At 40.6% G+C, this 27,210-nt stretch overlaps 1 protein-coding gene across 13 annotated transcripts in view; it reads left to right on the top strand.

Moving 5' to 3' along the window:
* The window catches only part of ZBTB20 (zinc finger and BTB domain containing 20), a 305,100-nt gene extending 280,344 nt beyond the window's left edge, over window positions 1-24,756 (top strand). For all 13 annotated transcript variants that reach the window (XM_082741176.1, XM_082741169.1, XM_082741164.1 and 10 more), the window contains one exon: window positions 7-24,756. In XM_082741176.1, coding sequence (XP_082597302.1) covers window positions 7-428 — 422 coding nt within the window. In that variant the 3' untranslated portion in view covers window positions 429-24,756. The remainder of the gene's footprint in view (window positions 1-6) is intronic.
* The last annotated feature ends 2,454 nt before the right edge of the window (window positions 24,757-27,210 follow it).

Raw genomic sequence — 27,210 nt, 5'->3', positions numbered from 1 at the left:
CGACAGGTGAGAAGCCCCACCAATGCAGCATCTGTTGGCGCTCCTTCTCCTTAAAAGATTACCTTATCAAGCACATGGTGACACACACGGGAGTGAGGGCGTACCAGTGTAGCATCTGCAACAAGCGCTTCACCCAGAAGAGCTCTCTCAACGTGCACATGCGCCTCCACCGCGGGGAGAAGTCCTACGAGTGCTACATCTGCAAAAAGAAGTTCTCCCACAAGACCCTGCTGGAGCGGCACGTGGCCCTGCACAGTGCCAGCAACGGGACCCCTCCCGCGGGGACACCGCCCGGCGCCCGCGCTGGCCCCCCGGGGGTGGTGGCCTGCACGGAGGGGACCACTTACGTCTGCTCCGTCTGTCCCGCCAAGTTTGACCAAATCGAGCAGTTCAACGACCACATGAGGATGCACGTGTCTGACGGATAAGTAGTACCTTTCTCTCTTTCTTACGAACAAAACGACAGAAAAGAAACAAAAAAAAGCTATGGCACTAGAATTTAAGAAATGTTTTGGTTTCGTTTTTACTTTCTGTTTTTGTTTTTGTTTCGTTTCATTTTGTACTACATGAAGAACTGTTTTTGCCTGCTGGTACATTACATTTCCGGAGGCTCGGGTGAATGAGAGTTTTCCCAGCCTCCCTCGGATGGTGGCCTTAAGGCCTGGTAGTGCTTCAGGAGGTCCACTGGTTGGATCTCTCGCTACTGGCCTCTAAATACAACCCTTCTTTACAAAAAAACAAAACAAAAAACAGAAAACAAAAAACAAAAAACAAAAAAAAAAAAAACAAAAAAAATCTTTAAAAAAAAGTAAAAAAAAAAATTTTTTTTCACTTGTGAAGAGCACTACAAAAATATATAACAAAATCTAAAAGGCCTACTGTCTTTAAGTACACCGCTTGCAGTGTTTCAGTGGACATTTTCGCAATTCTGGCCGCTTGGACTTCACAGTAACCAGTTAAAACTGTGGAATATCCCTTCTGGTTGAAAACCCAGAGGAAAGGCCCTGCTGTTTTCCACCTACCACATTGTCTGATTTCATAAAAGGGCTGGGGGGTGGGGGGGCTGGGAAGGGCAGTGGGTCCGGTGGTGTGGGGAAGGCAAGTGGCAGGCTTCTCCCCCAGATGCTGCCCGCACCCACGCACCCCGGCCCACCTCCTTCCTGTCCCCCTCTTTCGGCAGAAGCCAGGAAGACTTGGACAAGCATCAAGCAACAGTGGCTATCGTATTTATTCAGTGTCTTCGCTGAGCCACAGCCTCAGCACAATCAAGAGGGACTTTCATGAAAGGCAGGAATGCAGATAAAACAAAGATATCAGAGGTTTGCACCTACGTTTCTAGGTACAAGAGAAGGATTATTTCCCACAATCTTTGCAAAAAACAAAAACAAAAAAAAAGTGTCAGGATATATTCTTGTGGAAGAGAAAAAGAAAGAGAAATGGAGGGTGGGGGGGATAATAAAAAGTTCTTGAGGCTTTTTTAATTCAAATTTTATAGAGGGGCAAAAGTGACGTTTACCAGATAGAATGCTGATTTTTTTAATATATTTACAACAGTATTTGTGTAAAAAAAAAACAAAAAAAAAGCGAGATTGTTAAAAGTAATTTTCTTTTTCGTTTTGGTTTTGCATACACTGCCACCAATCCCTTCTCTTTTATTTTATTTCACACACATATATATATTTTTTGGTAAGTCAAGACTGTTAAGGTTAGCGATACTGCTTCCAGATAGAAAGAATCAAAGGCAATTAAAGTTATATTTGAAAGAGAGGAAGGATATTTTCTTCATATTTTTTTTAATTTTTTCTTAATTTTTATTATTTTAAGTATTGCCTGGGTTGATGAGGGCCCCTGTGGCCAGCCCATCCCTGCTGTAATTTGAACTGCTGCTTTGTATTTTGATATGTAGTTCTTTGACTTTTAGCAAGCTTAAGTTGCTCCACTGACTTTTTTTTTTTTTTCAACTGATCCATCTAGAATTCTGTTCTTTTTCATGGGAAGACTTTATCTTTCAGAAACAGATTTCTTGCTTCTCTAAAAGTTCATTGAGGTCTTATGATTCTAGACTTTCCCTTGACTTTACTTCTTTTCTTGAATGAAACACTAGTAGTCTAGAGGTCGTGACAAATGGGTTTTCCTTTCGTGGGCAGCCAGGAGGAGGAGCTCATGCCTCCTCACAGCTGCAGAGAGCAGAAGCCTGGTATAGATCAGGATGCCTTGATGCCAAAATTGCTTTCTTCCTTCCAAATACCACCTTCTGACTACTGCCACCATGGTGAGAGGGCTAAGTAAGATGATCCTCCTTTAGAGGGTATATTAACCCTTGCTTTCTGGAAAGGTTTTAAGGAAATTAACAAAAATTTCTCAGATACCAACATCCATCATTCAGAAGGCCACCAGTTCATTGCATCATCCTAGATGCCACTCTCTCTTCCTAGTTGGGATTTCTCTCCTCGGTCCTGAGCAAAGTATTGTAACAGGGATTTTTCCATTCTAGACAGTGTTCAGAAGGGACTGCAACTCAAATATGAGAATTCTTAAACCTAACAAAAACTCCAAAGGTGATTTTATTGCTGGGCATGGTTTAATACTCTTAAGAGGGAAAAGGAAACCTTTAAACAAAGCAGAAACACCAAACTGTAATTTTAAAAAAGAAGCAAAGACAGAATTTTAATTTCAAAATTACTGTGCATTTTAATTTTTCTGTCAGCAACTTATTTGCAAAAACTGTACAACAAATGAGAAATCTTCCAAGGAAAGCAACTCGATAGTGACTAAATTGGTTTTACTCCTATATTTTAGATATTAGTTAACTTGGATCTTTTCCACAAGTTCTTGGTGATGTTTGGTAGGGTTAGTGCAACTAGAGTGCATGTGGGTTTTATCTGGTCCTCTGATCCTTAAATCAGTAATTATTTTGCCAGCAGTTTAATGTAAACTTGGATAGTTAACTGATTATTGGGTATCGCTCATTGTGATTTCTAAGAGGAGTCCTATCAAGAACTATGTGTCCAAAATTGACCTGTTTTAAAAGTTAGTGGGAACCAGCTTCAAAATTAAGTCCATTTTTCTCTTGCTAATTCTGCTTTTTAAAATAGCAGAGTTGTTAGGACTTTACTATTTCCACTTACTACCAACAGAGGGAGCACTAGTTAATTAACCATGTCTTGGGGCTGTTTTGGTACCTTGAAAGACAAGTCATTCAACCCATGATATAAAAAAGAAAAAATTGACATTAAGGAAAAAAGTTTTAATCTAGAGGAAAAATGGCATAAAATCCCTCAGCGTATATTACAAATGAAGAAGGCCAAAAGCCACTTTAAAATATTTTCAAATTTTTGACGGTAGCTGATTTAAGATCGTGTCCTTATCCCAGCCTTCACAAAGTAAGGCAGAATTTACAGTACCTCTAGAAAAGCTGATTTGGGGTGCCATTTTGGGCCGAATTTTGGTATCTGCTTCTCAAATCAGAGGGAGACCCATTTGCCTTAATGTTGATGTGCCACGTGAAAAGTGAAGCAATTGGGTTAAAATCAAATCCACATTTTGTTATAGAACATATAGAGGAAAAAATTCCAGTTGGGTTTGAAACACTAATATTCATCCTTTCCCTTCAAATGAAGTATCTCTTTTTTAAAAATGTTGGAGAACTCCCAGAGAATTCTTGGTGAGGTGATGCAATCATTATAAGCACATGGATTCTCCAGGTTTGCATAGCAGTAGACTTTGTCTTACCGTATGTCTATTCCTTTCAAATATTCATAGTCTAAAATAGTTGATAGACTTGTTCTCTGGGGAGAGGGAGCAGTTAGACTGCAGTGAAAGGTCTAATCTAGGGGGGAGCAGTGAACTTGCTGTGGGGTCATTACTGTATTTCTGACCTCCTGAAAAGGTGACTTTCCCAACTGATATAAACCAGACTAGACCTATTTCAGAAGGATAGAGATGCTTTTAGATTGCCAATCCTTACTTTTAAATTCAATAATTACCAACATTTTAGGAAATGGGGAAACATATTTTGCTTCAAGAATAGAGGATGAACATGAATCCTTTTATTTTTTAGTTTCAAATCCAACAATCTTCTTACATTTAGAACTTCATGCTAGGATGCTATGAGTGCTAAAAAAAATTTTTTTTTCAGTAGTCAGGGGAAAAAATAGATAAAATGGAAGCAAATGTTCCAGATTTAAGACCTCTTAAGATGAATACAGGGAACAAGAACTGGTTTGGAAAAGAACCTTTTTTTTTTTTTAGTAATTTATGATTTAAAAGTAGGTTAGCTGAACAAGGGAAAGGAAAAAAGTCAAAGGGGAATATTTATGTCAACTCATTTAGATACAGTTTATGAAAAATAAAATTTCCCAGCTCTGAAAACATTGGTAGCATCTTAGCGTGGTAGGCAACTTTCCCCCTATTACTACAATAAACGCCAATATTTGTACCAAAAAAAAAAAAAAACCCCAAGTGGCAAAATATGGCCCCCAAAAAGGAAAGAATTGGAACGGATGGATCTAATATAAATCTACATGTGGGAAAAGGTTAAGAAATAAGCCAGGAAAAAATAGTTTGAAATGGAAGTCTCGATATCAAAATGGCTTTTACTATAAATTTTAATTGAGTTGTAAACTTTAGCTCCTAATAATAGTTTATAGACTTTTTCCTGCCCAAACTCCTAACTCTCTGAAACTGTCTGTGCCGTGAGTAGGTGTGACAGATAACTTCCTTCTCGTATCCCAGCTCTGGCGTATTCCTTCTTCATAGGCATCTTGGAGGTCACAGTAGCTCCCAGGCTTAGAAGAAAAGACTTGGATTTGCTTTGTTGAAAAGTCATGGGTTTTATTTTGTATCATCCCAATATTCTTTAAGGACCAAGAAAACCCTTTGGAACCCATGAACAGTTAGAATTTGTGCAGTCTGATAGGAGAAGAAGAAAGATTTCCTTTGGCTATGTGTGTTTCAAGTAAGTCCTAATGCTTTGGCCTACATGGACCTCCATCATACAAGCATACCAACAGTGTGTACCCAGACCTTACATACCCCAAATCTGTTTTCCCTCAGCAGTTCCCTCAAATGAGGCGTGCTCCTTATAAAATCCCTCAGGTCCCCAACAGAACAGAATAAAGGTTCATGTTGCTTCCTAGATGTGCTTCCTCCATAATGCGCCCAACACCTGTTGCCTTTAGGAAAGGGAGCAGTGAGCTAGATCTGGGCAGGATTCATACTCAACATGTCCATTCAGGAGCTTTCCTCCGTTGTTATGGAAGATGTTACTTAATTAGCTGAGGCTGGGAGAAGAGGGTATGTGATTCTGCAGAGAAGGTATCAGATAACCAAATCAGGTCTGCCTCTGCTATGCAAAAAGAAACAAAACGGAAGGTATAATGTAAGAGCAGACACAACCTGAGATGCCCTTGGGCTTTGGGAGAAGGGAGGGTGCCCTTTCTGCTGCGACCTGACTCTTAAAAGAAATCTCCTGAAAGAATTCTTTAATTTAGTAATGAGTTGAAGTCCAGGGTAATGGAAGCCGTGGGGAAGAGAACAAAAGGACTGCAAAGTGTATTCAGCACCCAATAATGCGAAACCAAAAAACATCCAATCGCGACACTAGGAACTTTGGCAAGAAGTATTTAGAGAAATCTCTGGGCTTTCCATGGGTAGTGGGGTCGACAGACTTTCTTTTGAGTGATTTCTGGCTCTGAGAAACCTCTTTACTCACTAGAAAAGAACTTTCTTTAAATGGCCAATTTTATCCCCCAGAAAAAGAAATTTAAAAAAAAATAAAATAAAAATAGGACACTAAAGACAGAACCATGTGACCTGGTAACAAACAAAAGGAAGGGCGCACTAGAATTTCAATAGACTCCCTAATTCCATAGAAAAGGCAAGGCAACCCAAAGCCTCTCCATCTGCAGTGGCTTGAAGAAAGTGCTTGTGCTGACCCAGCCACCCCGAGGCTTTCTGAGGCTCCATATAACTTCCCCGTTGGGATGTCAGCAGCCCCTTTCTCTTCGTGTTGACATGAATTAAAGGACTGTTCTCTTAGGTGCCCAGGAAATAGATTGCATGGGGCCAACATTCAAAAGCTATCTCTACGCTGGTGCCCAGGCAGCATATGGTGACAGAAAAGGGACACAGAAGAGCTCTTGCTCTCGAGTGAGAATATTCTCACCAATATCACCAAGGGCTCTGTGTATGGGGTTGCCATTTCTAAGACCGCTTGCACCTCCACGAGAGGAAAAGCTGTGGTGACTGTGTTCATATAAACACAAAACGTGGAAGTGACTAACCCAAAGCATCATTTCTAGCACTAGGGACTAAGGTGATTAGCCTAACCAAAACTCCCCAAAGATTTTTCGGAGTCTCCGAATACATTTTTCCCCCCTGGAACACTGAATCCACAATGGTCAGCAGTGTACAGTGACAGCTCCCAGAAAACGGTTTGGAACGCCAGGGTTTGTTTTCAGTCCTTTTTAGGATGAAGAAGTAGGGGATAAGGGCTGCATAGCATGGGTTCTTTTTCAGAACTATGTATTTCACTGAAAAAGCAGTAAAAATATGCCCGGGTTGAAACAACCAACTGCAACGCCTGGATTCCAGTGGTTCCTCAGACCCAGCCTATGGCTCCATAAACTGAATCCCTTCAGACTAAAATCTCATCTGAAGTGACCTCAGTTGAGAGATTTTCACCAGAAGCTACTTAGAGTGAAGAATTATTGCCTTAAGTCAGAAAGCCCAGGGAAGAGAGGTTGGAAGGATGTGAAAACACAGACATTTCTTGTTTTTAATGGCTGCATCGTCCTCAAAACGAGCCCTCTTCATGAGTGAAGATGATGGAAACAGTGGCTTTGCAGAGACGCATTGCACTTGTCTGGAACGGACAGTTCTCAGGAAGTGGTTGCCCCTTTTTCATAGCCTACTGCAGTGACAGAGATCTGGGCTGCGTGTAAAATAGGCATCAAATTAGTCAAAGGGTAAATCCCATAAGACATGATCACAGGTGCCTGGAATGTCAGTTTTCATCATTTCCTTCAGAGGGAGAACAGTCTCTACAAAAAGCTTTCTTTCTCTATACACTATGTATTTCTAAACTCACTTTTCTACAGTTTTCCTGAGAATCTGTTTTATCTGGTGGTTCTTTGTTTAAATGCAAACTCACAACTTTCGAATTTTCAAGGAAGGAGCACAATCTGCAGATCATAGAGGAGATCTAGCCACATTTATGGGAGTCCTGACTTTTGAGATCCCTAATTAGGGTATAAAAAGTCCCTACTAGCCCTCTTTCAAATTCAGGGCTTCCTTTGGTTCAGATGCCTCCATGAGATTCTGATACACCTAAAATAGAAAAAGAAAAAAAAATTAACCCCATCTGAGACATCTGTTCCTACTATTGTTAAAACAGAAGGTTGTTATTGCCCAGCAAAATCATTGTAATTTATATGTAGATTCCAGTAATGAAGAGGACTTAACCCAGCTAATATGTCACAGCTGCTGTCCAAAATGTCCATAAATGAGTACACATTCTGCATGTACACACGCAGTGTGTCTGAGACGCTCTCAGTACAGAGCTGTTCCACGTTCATATTCCCCAGTGACAAGAAAGCTTCTGGAACTTCTTTCTAGCTAGTCCAAGGTCTCACATATGTCCTATCTGCTTCTGCTCTGTTGCCTTAGTTGGGTGCATCAGTGCCGTCTGCTGTGAGGAAGTTCTAGGGCATTCTGAAAGAGCTCAACCATCAGTCATTTCTGTGTATGTGCTTCATGAGAAACTTGAATATGCTCTGTGCAGGAGAGTGCATGTGACGAACTCTGCACTTCCACTGGATTGACTGGCATGTGTGTGTATGTGTGTGTTTGCATGTGGACTTGTAGTCTGGAAGTGTGTGCACCCCTCAAAGGAAGCACACACAGGCGTGTGTCCCTGCATAGACGGAGTTGCCTCTTCCTACTGTTGTGCTCAAGACTTGTGGCTCCCTTCCCAGGAAGCAGTCACCTGCCCACTCTGTTGCTTTTCGTAGCGTTTCAGAGTTGGGAGAAACAAAGGCAGCTTGTTGGAGCCACAGCAATCCTACAGTGACAGGCTGTTTTCCTCCAGAAGAAGGTAGAACAGAAGAAGTGGAGAGCAGACGGAGGGAGCAGCAGTCTGGGGCACCTCTCGGGGTCTTCTGGGGAGAGGGAGCACCAAGGCCAGGGAGGCAACTTTGATCTGCGCCAGTCCATGGCTGGAAGGTCCCCATTGCTCTCCTCTGTGCAGCCCAGGGTGGGCCCACAAACACCTGCTCAGCTGCCCGTTTCACTCCCAAACTAAAGCTTCCTGACCCTGCCTGGAACTACAGGACATCATCATCATTCCGAACTGTGTCTCCTGAAACCAACGTGGCCTTTGCCCAAGTCTTTCCAGGAGTGGGTTGTTTACCAGGTCTAGCAAGCCAATAGACTCTTGGGGGAATCATTTTTGGTAATCTCTAGGCATTGATGGCTCTGGCCCATCTCACACCTTAAAGTAGAACGCCACTCTTGCGCACTATTCAGAACAAATGGACCTGGCTCTCGCAGTTGACCTTAGAGAATGGCCTAGAAACAGTGGAATTCAGGTTGCTCATTCCCATGCCCTTCTTTTACTAGGTGGTTTATTATTTCTTGTGACATGTAGAAGATGATTTCTGCTAATTTACAGAGTTCAGAGGACATTTTCTTTCCTCTTCTATTTTGGTGACTTCCCCCAGCCCCCTTAAGCAAGGCTACATATAGTTAGAATCTTTTCATTGTTATTATTTTTAAAAACTGTATATTGTCTTTCTATATCCAGAAGAAGTCTGTGACTGTAACCATAGGTATTTCTTTTTACTGGAAAAAAAAAATGAGTTGGGTTTTTTTGTTTGTTTGTTTTTGTTTTTGTTTTTTTAATTAACAGTACTAGTAACTTTGTGGAAGAACATGAGTTACATTTAGGTATGCTTACTTAAGTACAGTACACTACATTGCAGTATTTCTGAAAGCTAGAACATACACATTATATATAACAACTCTATATTGAAATATATATTACATTATATTCATTTTAACTTTTGAATCTTCCTATGATCATGAGTTGATTGAAATATTATTTCTTTGCATTTATCACCCATCACCAACCCGCTGCAGTCAGTCTGGTGCATTGAATACTAATCATTACTGCTCTAGTTTGCTTTTTATATTATCAGCTTCAGTATTGTCTTTACAGGATTTTAGAATTTTTTTAAGTTCAGACTTAGCAAATGTAGGAAAGTAAAAACGTTTGTTAAGAAAACTTTTTTTTTTTTTTTCGGTGTGGCCAATACAAAGAGGTTCATATTCAAAGTGATCTTGTTTAGTCAACCCTCTCAATATCTGAAGAACAAAAGTGCATATGAATGTATCTGTGATTTTCCCTTTTAGGACTGTCACTGTCTATATTTGCTTTGGAAAATACGACCTAGGGGCTGCTTAACCTGCATATGATCTGACCAACAGTTACAGGCTGTCAAAGGGCTGCTCGTCCGAGAAGCTAAGGGAATGAAATGCCTAGCTGTCCCAACAGGATTTTCAAACACTGATTTTCATACTGCTTCTTTACGGACTACTTTCTGTTTTCAGTGTGCTCTATGATTATTTTAACTAGTCTTCAATGCTCCCCTGGAGGCAGCTTGGCAATATAACGTTCATTTTCCTAGGAGATTTTCTTTCTTAAATAAAACCGGAATTTGAGGAACTTTTTCATGACAGAGGCTGATAGAAATAGAACTGAGAAATAGCTCATTTTTTAGCCTGCAGAATCCATAAAATGGTGGCTCTCGGGTCTCTGGCCCTCGATATCTCCATTTGTCTGTGAAAGTAGGGATTTGGTGCCTTTCTTCTTTAGCCAGGCCGTCATGGAAACGTCAGAAATCAGGCATCCTGTCTTCCTAGCAAGAAATATTTTCAAGTAGTATTTTCAGATAAAGAGCTTCTCCAGCATTCCTTAGCTACTCAGCCTGGAAAACTCCCTAACTGAATAAACTTTACATCCATCCTGGAGACCCAACGCCAGAGTCCTTCTCTCAGCTCTCCATTCAGGACAAAATGACAACAGTTGTTTATGACACTCAGTGTGAAATTCCTTCCCACACTGGACCGATATTAAGGCCTGTCAGTATGAATGGCACCAATTCTTTCCTTTCTTCTGTCCTAATAGATTTTTATTTCCAAACCCCATCCCATTCTGCTGCGCTCCCCCAACTCCAGCCCTCACATCTTTCCCGACCTTCCCTTATTCAGGCTTGCAGCAGTGCCCTCCCACTCGTGAAGCCTGGTGGACCTATTCCAGCCTCCTTCGAAGGGGCTAACATTGAGTCTAGTAGCGAACTTATGAATCCGTTTCACCCTAGTTTTCTACTAAATATATTTCTCCAGGACAGACACAATTGTGAACTGGGAGTCCGTGAAGTCAGTGAGGCTTTCGCTTTTCCAGTGATCACGTAATACCCAGATCGTATCAGTGTCATTATTTTCCTCTTTCCTTTTCCTAACCGTCTTCCTTTATTTCTTGTTTCTCTTTAGGATTACTTTAAATTACTTTTTCTTCTCACCACCACCTAAGGAATTCAAATAATGATGACCTCTGAGTGCTCAATGCCTCCCTTCCCCACCCAGTCCTGAAAATCCTTAAGTTTTGTGTGGTTCAAGAGCACTGGCTGGCATCAGCTCACCAACCTGAGACTCGTAGGTGGAGTGAAGAAGCATGTCTTCACTGTACCTTCAGGTTCTAAAACTTATCAGTATTCTTTGGAGAGTGGGAGGACCTGAGTCACAGTTTTAAATGTCAGCTGTACTGGTGAGGTCATTAATGCCTTTCACCTTCACATTTGGCCAAAGGTAAAGAAAAAAATACTGTTTTTTTTGTTTTTGTTTTTGTTTTTTACAGTGTTCGAATTCCTGATATGAGTAGACCATTTCTGAGAAGGAAAAAAAAAATTCATCAATGTTGACTCTTTCAAATCCTGCTGATATTTAGCCAAATGACATATTTATCCCATACTAGATTTACGGAAATCTTACCAAAAGAGGTAAATTTTAAGATAATTTTGATAATTGCCGGAGCCTTAGTGAACTCTCTTAAAACAGGTAAAGCGACTTCCAGTAAAGTAGGAGGAAACAACTATGAAGAATTTTTTCATTTGTTGTCTTTCTGAAAAACGAATGATTGTTGATTGATTTAGAACTTTTAAGAGTAATTTACTGAGGGATGAAAAGATCCATAAAGTGTCTTTTTTGCAAACAGTTGTTTTTTTTTAAATGGAAACTATATATATATATATATATATATATATATATATATATATATATATATAATGTTGCCAAAATGTTACCCAAAAGAGTGATACTGTTCTGGATCTGTCCCTTTATAGGATGTTCATAATGTCATACCTTCTTACCTCACTTCCAGCCCATGACTCTTGCCATGCCCCAACACTGCCTCTTGACTCTTATGAAGACAAAATCTGTGGCATTTTGAGTAGTACCTGGTTCTGAGTGTGCAGACCTGTGCTCTTTTATTTCTTGCTTTACCCACTGACAAACAGAATCAACATTTGGTAGCAAAAGAGTATTCTTAATGTGACTAGGAGGCTTGACCCATCTCCCGCCTTAATTAAACCAGTTTTTAGAACATGAACTCATACCACAGAAAGCAGTGAAGTAAAGAGATAGTTCAAAACCTTCCTGAGTTATACATCTAGTAGGAAACTAATATTTCTTAAAGCCAGTATTTATGTTGGCTAGGGTGGTGGTCTTCACTTGGCATATTTTCCCCGCCAATCCCATCTTCTTCTCTTCCGTTGTCCGCTCTCCCTCTATCTCATTTGTAAAAGTACCCTTCGTCTAAAGTACTCTTCTCCTCAGGCTTTGGCTTCTGAAGCAGTAGACAGCTCTCTTTCAAATCCTGATGACTATTGTGTAAAGTGTAACGTGGAGTAGGAGAGGATCCAGGTTTGACAGGTCCTATTTGGTCCAGTTAATTGCAAGGGTTTCTCCAGGATGCCTTTCTTGACATTGTTCCTTCTGGTTCCCCAAGAGGAGCTCTAACCCTGAGACCAGGATTTCTCACCACAACCTCTGCATCTGTCTGGATTAATGTGTAAATCCTGCTAGTATCTAGAGACTCCAGGATGTGAATTTCTTCTTGCTTACGAGCCTCCTGCTTTTCTCAACTGACACCTGTCAGGAACACCAAGAGCCCTACCAGTAACTAATGCAGCAAAGTGATGGTCAGAAATATTATAGTACGTAATAGGGAGGATAGGAAGAGCTTTCGTTCTTCTTCTCCCCCATAAAAAGCTTGCTTCCCCACCCCACCATGACCACCATGCATTTCAGAAAGTCTGCATCTCATTTTTCAGATATGTAGTTTTAGGATTTGCAAATATAGCTTAGGAGATGTTCTGAGATTGAAGCTGGTGGCAAACCAGTTTATTTTCTGCACTGGACTTTAGGAGAAGTGTGCACAGATACAATTCCTTCAAAGAAAGTGAAACTAATATAGTAAAGCAAAGGGATAATACTTTTACACATTAAAACAGTTGTTTGCTATCTGTAAACCTTGACTTAAGCATAATTATTATTTTTAGAAACCTGAAACTGGAGGAATGTGTATTTTAGTAGTTTGTTGTCAGTTTGTTTGTTTCCCTTTATCTCTTTCTTCTCAGGATAGTGAAAGATTTTGATTCTTTAATTTGATACTGTCCCTGGCCATAGGTATCAGTTAAGTAATGCCTGCCCTTACCATATACTCTTTTCCTTTTAGAATGAGAACCTTCCTTCATGCCATTAAAGAGTCTTTTCTCCTTGAAAATCTTATCTTCCTTTACAGATAGCATGAGAGAGCTTTGAGGAGAGAGATTCTTTCTGCACTTTGAGGGTAGAATCGTTAAAATAAAAACTATTTCTTGAGAGAAACCCCATTTACCCAAACTAACAGATCTGAGGCCAAAGAGTGGGAATTGATTGCAGATGAAGGTCATATATTTTACACTACAAATCTTTACTGCCTCCTCCAATTTTTGGAATAAGGCTAGGAATAAATTAATTTAATGAAAATCTGCTTTGGATGTTTCTTCCTAGTATCTAATGCAGAATACCCAGAAAAGACAAAGAAAAGATGCTAACTTAAATGCAAAGTCAATCAATCTATAGATTTTTATAAGTATTCAGATTTCTGTTCTACTCATTTCAAAAGTACATGTCATGAGGTCTTAAACAGAGAAACATCCACTTCTCCATTGCTTCTCATCTCCTCTGCTGGTGCTGGCAGTGACAGTCACAGAAGGAGACTGGTGCCACATCGCCAGTCCTCCACCCATCTGTACCCCCCCACCACCACAAAATAAGGAAAAACCAAATTAGAAACTTTTTTTGAAAAAAACGAAACTGTAGTGCTTCATTTGAAAGCATACTGTTTTTAACTCAATTTACAGATAGCCTGACAACCTTTTTAGAACCTGTCTTTTGTGCTATAATTTGCCTTTTTAGCTCAATCTTTAAAATAGTTGCAATTTCAATTAAGTGAACAGAGGAAAAGCAAAGAGGGGAGACAGGGCAATGTGAGGGGCTAAATCTGATACAGTTCTGGATTCCTAAAGCCAGTTCTCAGGGTTACCAGGGAAAGCTAACACCACTCACCCTTTACTATTCTTTACCATCCTTACTATTATGGTCTTAAGAATTGGTCAGGAAACCTCACTTCTTTACGATTTAAGACTTCCCTTATTACTATCAAATCCATTCAAAGAAATTATACGCACCCTTGACGACTCCTGTACCTAATCTGCTCTCTAGGACCCATGTAGAGAGAGAGCGGAAAATAAAGTGAGGTTTCAAATTCGATACAAGATTTAAACCTAGTCTAATGTGCTTTGTATATGGTCACTGCCAAGGGGTTTGTTGAAAAATAAGGCCAGTTTCTCTGCTCCTGCTCTCCTTGGGACAAACTTTGATTTGGAACCATCTGTATATAGGTTTGTAAGAGAACATTCTCAAAAGCACTGTCAGCAGTTCAATTCCTTCCTTAGTCCCATTGATTTGAACCTCAGTTTCCCCGAGGGGGCCTACTGAGATAGAAATTAAGGGTGACTTTCACGTATAGAATGAAAATTGATTTTTTTGCCCTGTTGTTGAAAGGATTGTGGTTTTCAGAAAAAAATGAAAGCAGATCTCTTATTAATCCTCCTCGTGGCAAACAAAGGCAAGAAGTTGATAGGATAGAGAAAGACCTATGGTAACTTTATGTTTTAAGGTAATTTGTGCTGACCCCACTATGCCAGACGCCCTTGTTCCTACAATCTATTCTCAACTACGGATGGATTCTCCTGAGACTTCCCGTACGCATGTGTGGGTTTGAGCAGACACACAGATTTATGTTTGGAGAATGGAGATGCAGACAGGCCAAAAGAGATCAATTCTTAGGAGTATCAAATACAAAGCATGTCTGCAGAGTCACTTAGTTCTGCCATATCCCAAACCAGTTCCAGACTAATCTTAAGTGAGAAGTAAGCTCTATAAGATACCCTACTATGAATGTTTTTTTTTCTTCAGAATAATACAAGAAGAGGTACAATGCAGATTCTTAATTTGGGTGTAATTATAATTCACTTTTATATTTAATAGTTGTGCTTTTTTGTGTGAGTGTGTCATTGAGCTATTTGTACCAATTTTCAATCTGTCATCCTGAGAGGGGCCTTGAGAATGTCTGCTTCTGTGTATACAGATCTGTGTTTATGTGCTGTCAGAAAACAAAGTGAGTAGGGGAGGGGCGTGGGGAGGGAGAAGGTGGTCAGTGTGAAGACGTGAGTGCTCCTAGTGTCCCTATTTCTGTTAGGTCAAGTGGCTGCTGCCAGAGGCCCTCCAGGAAGAGCTGATTGCACTAGTCTAAAGTAGGAGCCCAGCACTGTTAAATTTAGAACCGTGTTTTGGGAAACGGGAGAGTTTTATCTTTTTCTGTACCCATTCTCTTTAGCATCAGAGCTATTTGACATGATGAAAACCATTCAGTAAAAACCACTACTGACCTTTGCATTAAATAGCTGTTTTCCTCTTCTAAATACTACCCCTGGTTTCAACTCATCTACTTCCCTTTATTTTCTGCTTATCGATTTAACATTTTCCAGCAGGATACATAGGCGCATGCTAGTTGTTTCTCTTTTTTGAGCTGACACAAATAGGCAACAAGAGATGACTCACAGAAGAGTGAGGTAAAGACTGAATTCCCCACTTGTGTGGCACTGGTAACCTTTCGTAAGAACTGTTTAGAGTTGAGCTTGGGTCTGTTATAGGGCTTTTTGTTGTTGTTGTTGTTGTTTCTTTTCTTTTTTTTTTTTTTTTTTTTTTGGTGTTTTGATTTGGGGGTTCTTTTTTCTTTTTTCTTTTTTTTTTTTTTTTGCACTAAATATGACTGCACTGCATTGCACTACTGAAATGTATTTACTTGTACGGGGAGAGAGTGTGTGAGGTATGGGGGAGAAAGAGGCAGTTATGAAACAGGAAACGTCACAAAAACAGAGAATGATTTCCATCGTGCTTGGTCTGAGCAGGGTTGGTGAGAGTCTGTGGAATCTGCTAACTCTTGATCAGGCCCAGAAACTGCCATGCTGATAGGATCTGTTGTCTTATTATAAAGAAGCTGGGCTGGTACAGTTAATTGAAGATTGTTTAAGAAAAAGTTTGCCCAGTGTTGTCTCCAGCTAAGCTTCCGTAGGAGTTGCAATGGTGAGGGAGCCAGCCGCGGTGAGGTCAAAGCCTTCACCTTGGCCTCCACCACAAAACCCCTTGTTGACGCACACTACAGTGTGGCAGGGGGCGGCCGGTGGCATGTCCTGCTTTCAAAAAAACAAACAAACAAACAAAAAAAGCAAAAAAAAAAAAAAAGCCCCACAGCCTTGTCTGTATTAGAGATATCCTTTCAGCCTGAGCATGCTTTTCCATCCCTGGGTGAGACCTAGATCAGGCTAACCAAAGAGGAAGGCCATGCACGTGGTAAAATCCTTTAAGATGGCGGTAAGGGAACAGTGCAATAAATGCGGACAACCAGTGAGATGAAAGGTTTATTTTGAAACAAGCTAGGCCAACTTTGAAACTGAAGGAAGGGTTGGAGAATTGATCAGAACCTACTTACTAGCTGCTCCTTCATAGACTGTCCTTTATTAAGCAGAAGACCTTAACAGTGCCTAAAAATTTAGTTTTGAAGTTGCTGAATTTTTTCAATTTTTTATTGGATTTCTTTTTATTGCCTTTTTAATCCTGAGAAGTAATTAGCGCTTGACAGCTCTTCAGTGACTATAAATGAAAGAATCATGCACCACAGGAAAAGCAATCAATTGTGTAGGACACAGTAAGACAAGAGTGAAGATGCTGTAGAGCTCTTCCAGAATCCAAGGTGACAGCTTGGAAGATTCCAACGTATAAATGGCTAATGTTGAATTTCTGTGAATACTATCACATGTGGGGACATCAATTTGGAAAACTGTCATTTGAGGTCTCTTTCCTAAGATTACAACGTTGATACGTATCTCTCTCTCTCTCTCTCTCTCTCCCCCCTCCTTAGCATCCATCCAAGTCTACTCTTACAAGGTAAAAAAATTGTAAGGGAACTGTCAGCCTTGCGAGTCAGAAAAAAACACCACTTAGGGTTTTCAGAACTAACATAAGCAGTCCCTTCAGCATTATCTCAGTTTTAAATAGGAAACTCTCAATTCAGAGCTCTTAACAGGTACTTAGAGATATGTATTGCATAAGCACTAAGACGGTATTGACTGCACCAAACCAAAGGTATAGAAAGAAATAATTGACCTTTTAAGATACATTCACATGAACTGTTCTAGAATACTTCTCTTGAGGCTTTGGGGAAACAACTTCTTTTATGAAACTTGCATACCCATTCCGGTTTTGTCACCAAAGATTTTAATCACCAGAGCCTAATCTCCTCTCTCCCAGACAAAAATAATATGACAGGCTCAGGGGGTATGCTTTGGTGGTCAAGAGATGACACTTTGGTTTTCATTCTGTTCACAGTGGTATTTACAAGAGTCTTGTTATTAAGAGGAGCTACTGAACTGTCTTCATGACTTAGGGTTTGGCCAGAGGTTTAAAAAATTAAGGAAGAAAATAAACAGTAATACCTTGACACTGTAAACTGGTCCTTAATAGAGTCATGACCTGAAGACTGATGGAGAGAAAGAAACTTCCACGGAAGAGAGTGAGCTAAAGCACATAGAACCAAACAAGGATCGTTGGTGCAATGGGGGACAGTGTAGATAACAGAGCAGATTGCTGTTCTTCATGGCCAGAGCCCATAGAAATGGCCCGGGGGAGAGTCAGACAACTGGCAAGCGAATTCCAGTATTGAAAAAGCCATGATCTGGGTTTCACTGTGGTTGCTGGAGTGGTTAAAACGCCCACGCCCATGGCGAGGACAGTGCTAAGGCTGACCTATTGTGATAGTGCCTTTCTTAATAATTTGTTCAGTTAGGCTTTTCTGGACCGTTACCCCCAGTCTTCTGAGGAGGTCTGAAGGGATAGTATTCACTTAGAATGAAGGGACAGGATATTGCTCCTGGGATGATGTGATTTGATGATATTTGCACTAGATTCTGAACTCTACTTTAAACTGGAGCAACTGAATGAGAGAAAAACCAAGGATGGTTCAATCTTAAAAGAAACCAAAAGCAGTGTTTTCTAACTGATGCCTCTTCTTTTTCTTCTCCTTATTCTTGTTCTGCTCCTTCTCCTCCTCCTTCTTTTTCCTGGAGGCAAACTTCATACTTGCTGATTACCGAGCTCAACTCTTGCCAGTTCTTTTCCTTCCTATTTTGTTCCGCACGCTGAACCATCAGTGTGAATTAACCATCAGTTAGAGTAGTTCATGTAAAGGACATCTGTCGTTACAACTTGGCACCCCTCATCATCAAGGGTATGAGGCAGTGACGGGGTGGGAGGGGGGAGGCTTCCTCTGGAACCACCTAGCCCTTAGGAAGACTGAAAAGCAAAGATCTCCTCTAGAGAGCTGAGCAGACACCTATTTGCCCAGAGGACATTGGAGCCTGTAGTCAATCCCAACGAAAGCTTAGAAAGAGCAGGAAACCCACGTATTGAAGAAAAACAAGGAAGGTGGTGCCCACAGGTTGCCTGTTTCCCCCCTCTCTCTTCTTTTTCACCTCACCCTCCTTTTTCCTCTATCAGAATTTTATTTTATTTCATCTCATGTATTTATGTTACCGGAAGAATTATTTGGTTCCTTGGTTTTTCTCTTGATCAGTGGGCTGGGAACTCTTCCAAAATCAAAAAACAGATACCATCAGCAGGTCCCCTGCAGCCTACCAGTTTCTCAAATGCTGTCCACCGGGTCTTGACCCAGTCAGCTAGGAGAACTCAGAAGCTTTGGCTGGCTCAACCACCTGTCACTTTATTTTCATTTTGTTTTCATTTCCATTTGAATTCTGAGTGATCCAGTGGGAAGGTGGAAGTCACAGAGAAGGTTTAGAGGCTGCAATTCTAGGGCATAGCTTGTCAAGAGTTTGTCTTACCCAAAATATAGCTTTCTACACCTGTTTTTCTGTTGAGTCTGTTGCCCTGATTATAATTTCTATTATATTTGTGGTTATTTTTATAAGAATAGAGTCCATTTGCTATGTCTCTTTGAGTACTTTTTTTCTATTTTCCCCACATGGATGCAGTACCAACCCATTAATGAAATACCTTTTTATTATATTATTAATATGTAATTCTACTGTAGACCAAAAATATAAAAACAAATTTGCTCATTTTAAAGATATAAAGAGCTAGTGAGTAAAAGATTAAGAGTTGAAGGAAAAGACAGAAGAGCAGTGGTTAACTATGTTGAGTTAGAAATCTAAGAGTAGCCTTACCTATTTTTTAACCAGTGCTTGCCAATCATACCATAGTTGGGATTATATAGTCTTGGCTCCTTCATGCTTACGTTCTCTAATTTTTGTTTGTCTGTTTGTTTTTCTTTGATGTAATTGAGATTGCACATCATGCTATTTTTGGCGATGCCTGATTTTATTATATTGTACTTTTATCAGTCATTTCCTTTAGAAGGATGGGGGAAAAGTTTTATTTCTTTAATTTAAAATTTGTTTAATGCACTGGAAATAAAATTGGACACATTTCACTATTCAAAAATTCAAAAGCAAAACAGAACATAAACCACAAAGAAAAAACCAGCAACCAAACAAGCAACAGGAAAAAAAAAAAAAAAGCTATGAGGAAAACCACCTACTCCTACTGAATACACATACAAAATCTATCTCACACAAAGGAGAAATTTCATCAGATAAGAAAGATAAGTCCTAGAAGTTGCAATGCTGAAAATAAAGAAGGCGCCTGGGCTCAGTGGGGATGGGGATCATGGGGCATTCCTTTGAGGTCTGAGATCTTCCCATGGTTCCAGTGAAAGCCAAAGGGGTTAAATGTGGGAGAGGCGTCTATGGAGGAAATAAACCCAGCACTTCTGGAACTCTCTATCACCTGTTAATCCTATGCTTGGGCTCCATTGGGGGGTTGGGGGGAGATGTGCTATGGTTGAAAAACTGGCTCGTATAGCAGTATGGGTACAGTCCACAGCTGCATGCAGCTGGTCCTCTGTCCATGGAGTACCTCACGTGTTTCTCTTCTCCGTGAGGATTCAGTGGATAGGTCCGCAGCATGGGAGACCATCCATGGCTCAACATCAGCCAGTGCTGAAGAACCTCGAAACTCCAAGCCCACCCCCTTCTTCAGCATTTTCCAAACCCAACAGAGCCAGTCAACCTATACAAATGCACAGTGAGAGGAAAGACAGAGATAATTTGCCTAGCCAAGTGACTGTATCATTTTTTTAAACGTTTGCTGGGTTTTTCTGGTTTGGTTTTGTTTTGGAGTCGGGGAGGGAGTGGATGTAACTACACAATCCTAATACAGTAATTGTTTTGCATCTTCCATGTTTTATGCAAAAACAGACATTTAAATCAATAACTAATTGTGCCCTAGACTGAAAGTTAATGTTTAGGAGTGGAAAAAAATTGTTGGAATTTTTTCTACATTTTTTTGTGAAGAATCTTTTTTGGAAAGGAAGGATACATATTTTTGTTGTGTAATATTTTCTATTTTTGAATGCATTTTATTGGTACAAGACTGTTTTTTTGGTGAAGACATTATTTAAAAAAAAAAAAAGAAAAAAACTAATCGAAAAGTTTGCCCTTAAGGATATGCTGCAGTTTTGAGGTTAAAAAAAAAAAAAATAACTGATTCAAGATGCGTGTTAAAAGTTGGGATTATATTGTTGTTTTTTGTAATTGTTACAAGAAGAAGTTTGTACCCACTGCTGTTTATTTTGTTTCAGATGAGTAAGTAAAGGGATTGTTCTTGTTTTATTCTTTTTTTAGAGAAAAAAAAAGCTATTTATGAAATGTCAAAAACACTGGACTGTGAGTTTAAGTGTGGAAGCATTTTACCACCCTGTGTCTTCGACCAATTATGGGAAACCCCTTTTCTCTTCCCCCCCGCCTAGCCTTGCCAAATGAGAAAAAACTAGAACAGCTGTCAGATGATGCATGCCACTGAAGCCCTGCTTTAATTTTTACGGTTCAAAAAAGTCAGAAAACCAAAGTTCAATTTGTTTTTGAAATCCCACTGTCCGTAGCCCTTTCTTGTAGGACACAGCCAGTCGGTTCTGCCTCTCCGTCTTGGATCATTGCCTTCTTCAGGACTGGGGGCCAGCTGTGACGCAAGGAGAAGTGGCAAGGTGGTGAGCCTGAGGGCTGAGGTCTCATGAAGGTGATGTGAGCGGGACTTTGGTCTCTCAGCGGGCAGCCAGGCTTTCCCAGTCTGTGGCCAGGCTGCTCGGAGGGCACACCGCTCGCTCACTTGGCTGCGGGAGGAGGAATGAGCCCGCTCACGCCTCCACCCTCTGCTTCTAAGACCCTTCTGTTACCATCGCTCTCCAGAATGGCTTTGCCTTTCTCAGCAGCCCACATTCCATGGACGGGCTCAGGGAAGGAAGGATCCAGTTGAAAGAAATGGGGAAGGTAGGGCAAGGGACCATCTAGCACAAGGGATCTTGTCTGCCTCATCTTTGATTCTGTGGATTGTCCATCCATCTGCTCACTGTGAAGACGGAGAGGCAGAGTGCCCTAAGGCTGTTCAATAGCTTTCCATATTTTTTCAACATTGAAAAAATAATTTTTAAAAACTGTGATTTTTTTTTTTAAATCATTTGGCTGGAGGGAAGGGAAAAGGGAAACACCAAAAGCTGTAACATGATTAACTGGAGATATTTAACTGGGGGCACTTTCTAGACCAAGACAAACGAATTCCGTTCTGGACCCTAAAGCAGCCAAATCTTGAGACTGTCAATGACAGAAAGCTGAAGAGAGGCCTCCATTTCCTCCTTTCTCCTTTCTTCTCTCTGTCTCAAAATTCTCTCTTTTTCTCCTTTTCCAACTTCCCTTGGACGACTGCCCCAGTGGCCCTCAGACTTCCTTTTCATGTGTGTGCGCGCACACACACACACACACACACTTGCAAAATACCATTTTTCGTAAGGATTGTGGGACCGAATAAAATCATGTGCCTTCATTTTTTTCCTTTTATAGTTAGACAAACCTCTTCCTTTTTATAGTGCTTAAAAAAAAAAAAAATAGGGGAGGTTGAAGTGTTAGTGGAGGACTTGGGCATCATTTGCGAAGTAATTTTCGTTTAACACATTCCCCCTAAATATTAACACAGACATGTCAACCCCTTCGTGATGCTCTTTGGACATTTAGAGCATTACCTAACCAGGTACATGACAGCCTGAACCCATTTGACTTTAGAGTGATTCCTGACAAATTCTCTTTCATACACGTCTCTCATTTTTACCACAAATGAGGTGAGCAAGGGCAAGCGGCCTTGTTCTCCGGATTTGGTGCTTTTGAGTGTGGCGTGGGGTGGGCCCGGGGTGGGAGAGTGGGTGTGTTGCGATAAAAGGTGCATTCCTATAGATCTCTGGTGCTGAAGGGCCTCGAGTTCCTTCCAGAGACTGCATTTGACACACTTGAAGTACACACAAAAGAACGGTATCACATGCAATATTTTAATGGAGCAATGGGAGAGGCTCTTTGAAACGGGGTTTTGCATCTTTTTGTAACATTTTGATTTCTCTGGTGCCTTATTCCTACTTGATGCTGGCACTCACATACCCACAGGGAACGGACACGGAAGTCAGCCTGGGGAGTGGGGACGCTGGAGCAGTGCTCGAGCGTGCGGGCGCGGGGGGCGTCGGCAGGTTGGTGTCAGGTGGCGGGGAGGGGACTACATGGCATCTCTTAGCCGAAGCCAAGCGGGAACTGCACAAACCCATACAAAGTGAACAATTCCGACCTGCAAACACACCGCAAACCCATCCTTCCTCATCTGAGCTTTCCTTCCTTCTTCCTCTTTGATCTCCGCCTTCTCATAAAGGTGCTGCTGCTGCTGCTGCTAGGTGCCCGGAGTCCAGAATGCCCAGTAATCACTCAGGCACAAGCCTGGCACTGCCACGTCAGCCCCCGGCACGACAAAACCCAGGTTTCTCTTGCTTGGGGCTGAGAACCGTCAGATTTTTCTCATCAAAAACCTTTTCCAAGGAATCAGTGGATTACAGTTATTCTGCATTGAAAATGCACTTTAAAAAAATAAATGAAAGCTCCAGACTGTTTAAAATGTACAGAGGGAGCAGGGGAAAGATAAACACGTGCTAGTGTATGAACCCAGTTCAGTTTATCTCCAGTTGAAACAATATACACTATATTATGTATAAATGTATACACATTTCCTATATATATCCATATATATATATAGTGTATATATTATACATGTATAGGTGTGTATATGTGCATATACACACACGTGCACATAACAAAATCAGATGGTCATTATAAATCCAGAAGCTCATTACAGATGCTACACAAACAGCAGCAGAGGAAACAAGGTTGGACTCTTGCAACAGATCACAAAAAATAAAAACAGCCACTTGCAGTGATTTTGGTTACTTCTGTATGTTCACAAGGAATGGATTGTAACAAAGAAAAAAAAAGGAACAGTGTTAGCGAAAGAGGAAAAATGGGCGCAACCATCTTGATCCGATGGGAATGCAGTCATGTTCTATACCATTTCATCTGTTATTTCTTTTAGTCCTGTTGATTTGATTTCAGTTTTTGGCCATTAAAAAAAAATTCTTTAGACTCAAGTGACCCACGACAAACTGAATAAAACTACAGTGAAAGCCCTTTTCAATGGAAGATGTCAGAAATCTCAAAACCCTTGGCCTGGCTCAGAACTACCGTGTGCAAAGCAGTACTCTCTTAATGTTTGAAATAAAAACTGAAAAAAAAAAAAAAAACTTTTTTGAAGCACCTTAATGTGGCCATCCATTCGAGGAGTGGGTGCCACTTTTTTCTTTGAGCACCTTATTGACGTGTTTTGCTATCTGCTGTCTTTCTGTTACCTGTTGGCTGAATGGCTAGCTGTTAACACACACACGTGCACAGTCCAGACGTCTGGGCACGTGCGTTCTCAATGAAGTTTACTGTGGTGACTGCTGAAAGGTGAACCCATTTCCTGATTTCCCCCGCCACAGTGTTGTGATAAGATTCAAAGAAGCCCTCTTCCCTGCACAGAAATGTTTCTTATCACATTGTATCTTAGTATGGAAAGGAATATGGTCCCTTTTTTGCAATTGCTACTGTACACACAAACACGCACGCACGCACACACATGCACACATTCATTCGTCCAAGTGGTATTTTTAATGTCCGTGTGGGTGTCACTATTCACGCAGTATCTATTTCCCAGTGAACTTTGAATGGAGGGCAACTTTTCTAACCAGATTATCTTTTCAGACCGAAGACCTGGGAACTGGGGAAGAGTTTGGAAAGAGGGAAAGGCAAGGAAAGAGCGAGCTTTAAACTGAAAGAATAATTTCCCAACAGGAGCTTGGGCTCGAGGACTGCAGAGACTGTCCCCTCCAATCTTTGCAGGTGGGCATGGAACACTGCTTGTATCAATCTGTGTACCCTATAAACCCATGTATACAGAAACACACATCCATCCATCCATCAGTATATGCGTGGTTTGGGATGAGCAGGTCAATAGTTTTGAGAAGGAGTTTGTTCCTTTTTTTTTTTTCTCATTATACTCTTAAAATTGTTGTCAGTTATCAAACAAACAAGAAATTGTTTTGAAAAACCTTGCATACGCCTTTTCTATCAAGTGCTTTAAAATATAGACTAAATACACACATCCTGCCAGTTTTTCTTACAGTGACAGTACCCTTACCTGCCATTTAATATTAGCCTCGTATTTTTCTCACGTATATTTACCTGTGACTTGTATTTGTTATTTAAACAGGAAAAAAAAACATTCAAAAAAAGAAAAATTAACTGTAGCGCTTCATTATACTATTATATTATTATTATTATTGTGACATTTTGGAATACTGTGAAGTTTTATCTCTTGCATATACTTTATACGGAAGTATTACGCCTTAAAAATACGAAAATAAATTTTACAAGGTTTCTGTTTTGTGTGGAAGAGTAATTGATGTTGCTAAGAATGATGTTTGTTTTTTGGGGTTTTTGTTGTTTTTTTTTAAATGTTACCAGCACTTTTTTTGTAAGTTTCACTTTCCGAGGTATTGTACAAGTTCACACTGTTTGTGAAGTTTGAATATGAAGGAATAATTAAAAAAAAAAAATCTTCTCTGGGTTTTGTATTGCGTCTTCTTTACATTGTGGCAACGCTTCTGTTCCAGATGGTCTTTCACATTCTCTCATACCCTGTGATCAAGGTCTAGGTGGAGAAATCCAAATTAAGGATTATACTTTAAAGGCCAGAGAAATTCTCAACACATCAGCCCTCTTGATACAAAACGTAAGAATCCCAGAATTGCTGATATTGAAATCACTTTAGGATACATAAGATAAATTTGGGCCTTTTTCTTCCCCTGCCCAAAACTCACATGTGATCCTATGGCTCATTTACTACCATCTAAATTGATTCACTTCTTTTTTTCTCCTTCCCATGTGCAAATCGGTATCTATTTGCCTCCTGTGGAAATACTCATGTGACACTACACCCTTCTACCCTTGTATCCAAGGAAAGCTCGTGGCTCAAAAATATGTCCCCATTTGATGACTTTGGGGAACCTCCAAGAGGCTCCTATCTGCCCCATAGTCCTTTTTTCATAGGCAGCCCTACCCAAAAGAGCTCTCTAACCTCATGATCCTCACAGAAATTACTGGCGAGATAGAGATAGATTTGTCCCTAGGGCAGTCAACCCGACTGAAGTAAATTCACCAAGTCTTCAGTAGGCACCTATATTCACTCAACATTGTGCAGTTTGTGAAGGGAATGAAGAAAACTACTTTAATGATGGTAAGCCTTGAAATCTAACAACTAGGAATAAAGATTCCTATAAGATCAAAAGCTAAGTGGTTCTATTCAGACTGTCAGTGCCACAGAAGTTCATAAACTAACAGAAAGATACATGGGTAGGGTATGTCAGAGAAGGGTCCGAGGAATAAGCAGTTGAGTTTGGGAACTCCCCAAGACTTGCAGGCCTTGGGTTGGAGGAGGCAAGTGTGGAGGGACATTCCCGCCTGGGTGAGGAGCACAGATGCCTGGGCTGAGGCCTGGGAGATGGGGATAGTCTTAAGGAGAACTCCGGGCTGAAAGGTGACCTCCGTAAATTTAAATATTGACTTCTTGCAACTCAGTTACTGAGCCCCTAAGTTCTCCTGATATTCTAGGAAGTAGAAAATTTTAAAAAAGCAAACATTTCATGATGCGAGGTTTGCCTGTATCTGATTTTTGCGAACCCGAACAGCATCTTGATGGATCATTTATTTTAATGATTTAAAATAACAATTTCATTTGTTGGATGATGCTTTGCTGCTCGCAAGGTGGGGTGGACTGGCTGCTTTGGTCCACATCCTCCTGCGGACGGCATCCCTGTAAGTGTGCAAAGACAGCTCTCCTTCCACTTTCCTACTGTTTCAGCTACCGCAAAATCTTCAACTATTCTACCCTCCTGGAGCAAATGAATCATCTGTGGGTCTTGAGATCAACTTAATAGTAAACACAAATATGGAGACTGAAGGCAATGACAATTCCCTGTTTTTAAAAAGTCATCACTATCTAGGATATGTTTGACCGCTTAAAAATTTATCACACTTCAAACACAAAATTTTAAAATATAAGAACCTCAGATACCTTTTGGGAAGAGTCTGAAATACACAAACGCACAGCCTGCTTTTGGCCTCCTGCTTTGTTTTGATCATAGGAAGAACACAGGGGGGGAGGAAGACACAGGAGAATAGAAGAGGACCGCCATGTTTATTCCTGGTGGTAGCCCTTCCAAATGCACAGCATCTGTAGACCCATCCAATGGCTTGTAAACATACCTCTTCTGCGTTTTCTCCATATGCAAGGGAATTACTAGAATTGTGATGTCTAATCTAGTAGTCATGTCATGTCATGTCTGTCCAGCTCAGCACTGATGGGATCTGTACAAATCTGAGTATGTGATGATGCATCTCCAAGAACCCACAGGTGAGAAGGAACGAGCAAAATTAAAATTGCACAGGAAGACCCTGTCTACTCATGAAGATCATCTGTCTCAAAGCTCCACGACTCAAAATTTATCATATTTGTTCAGGGTAATTCTCTGCATTATAGACCAGATTCTATAAGCTCAGGCTTCGAATGTGACATAATAGAAGATTGAGAATCAGTATATTTATTCCTCCCCATACTCTCACTCATTAATTCCTTTATTCTCCCCTTCCAAGAGAGCTTGGGATCACTCCCTATGTGCACTTAACACTCTCCCACCTCCATCTCTCCCATAATTCTTTCCTATGTGTTTTTCACAACATGTTTTCAAAACACATTTTTCCTACAGGTTTTCAAAAGGAAAGTCCTTTCCTATGTGTTTTCCCTCCACAGTAAGAGGGAAAAGCCTCCTCAAACCCTATTATGGATCAGAACAAAAGAGACCACCAGTCAGATATAGACACCTGTCCCTGGTGCCTGCTTGGCTTGGGTTTAGGGTCTAATGAAGCATGGTCCAAAAAAAATGTAACAGGAGCCACATATGCAATTTTAGATTTTTCCAGTAGCCATAGGAACAAAGTAAAAAGAAAGAGATGAAAC

The sequence above is a fragment of the Mustela nivalis genome, assembly GCF_964662115.1.
Source record: "Mustela nivalis genome assembly, chromosome: 1".
NCBI classification, from domain to species: domain Eukaryota; kingdom Metazoa; phylum Chordata; class Mammalia; order Carnivora; family Mustelidae; genus Mustela; species Mustela nivalis.
The sequence above is the reverse complement of the archived record's forward strand: the minus strand, read 5'-3'. Positions and strand labels throughout refer to the sequence as shown.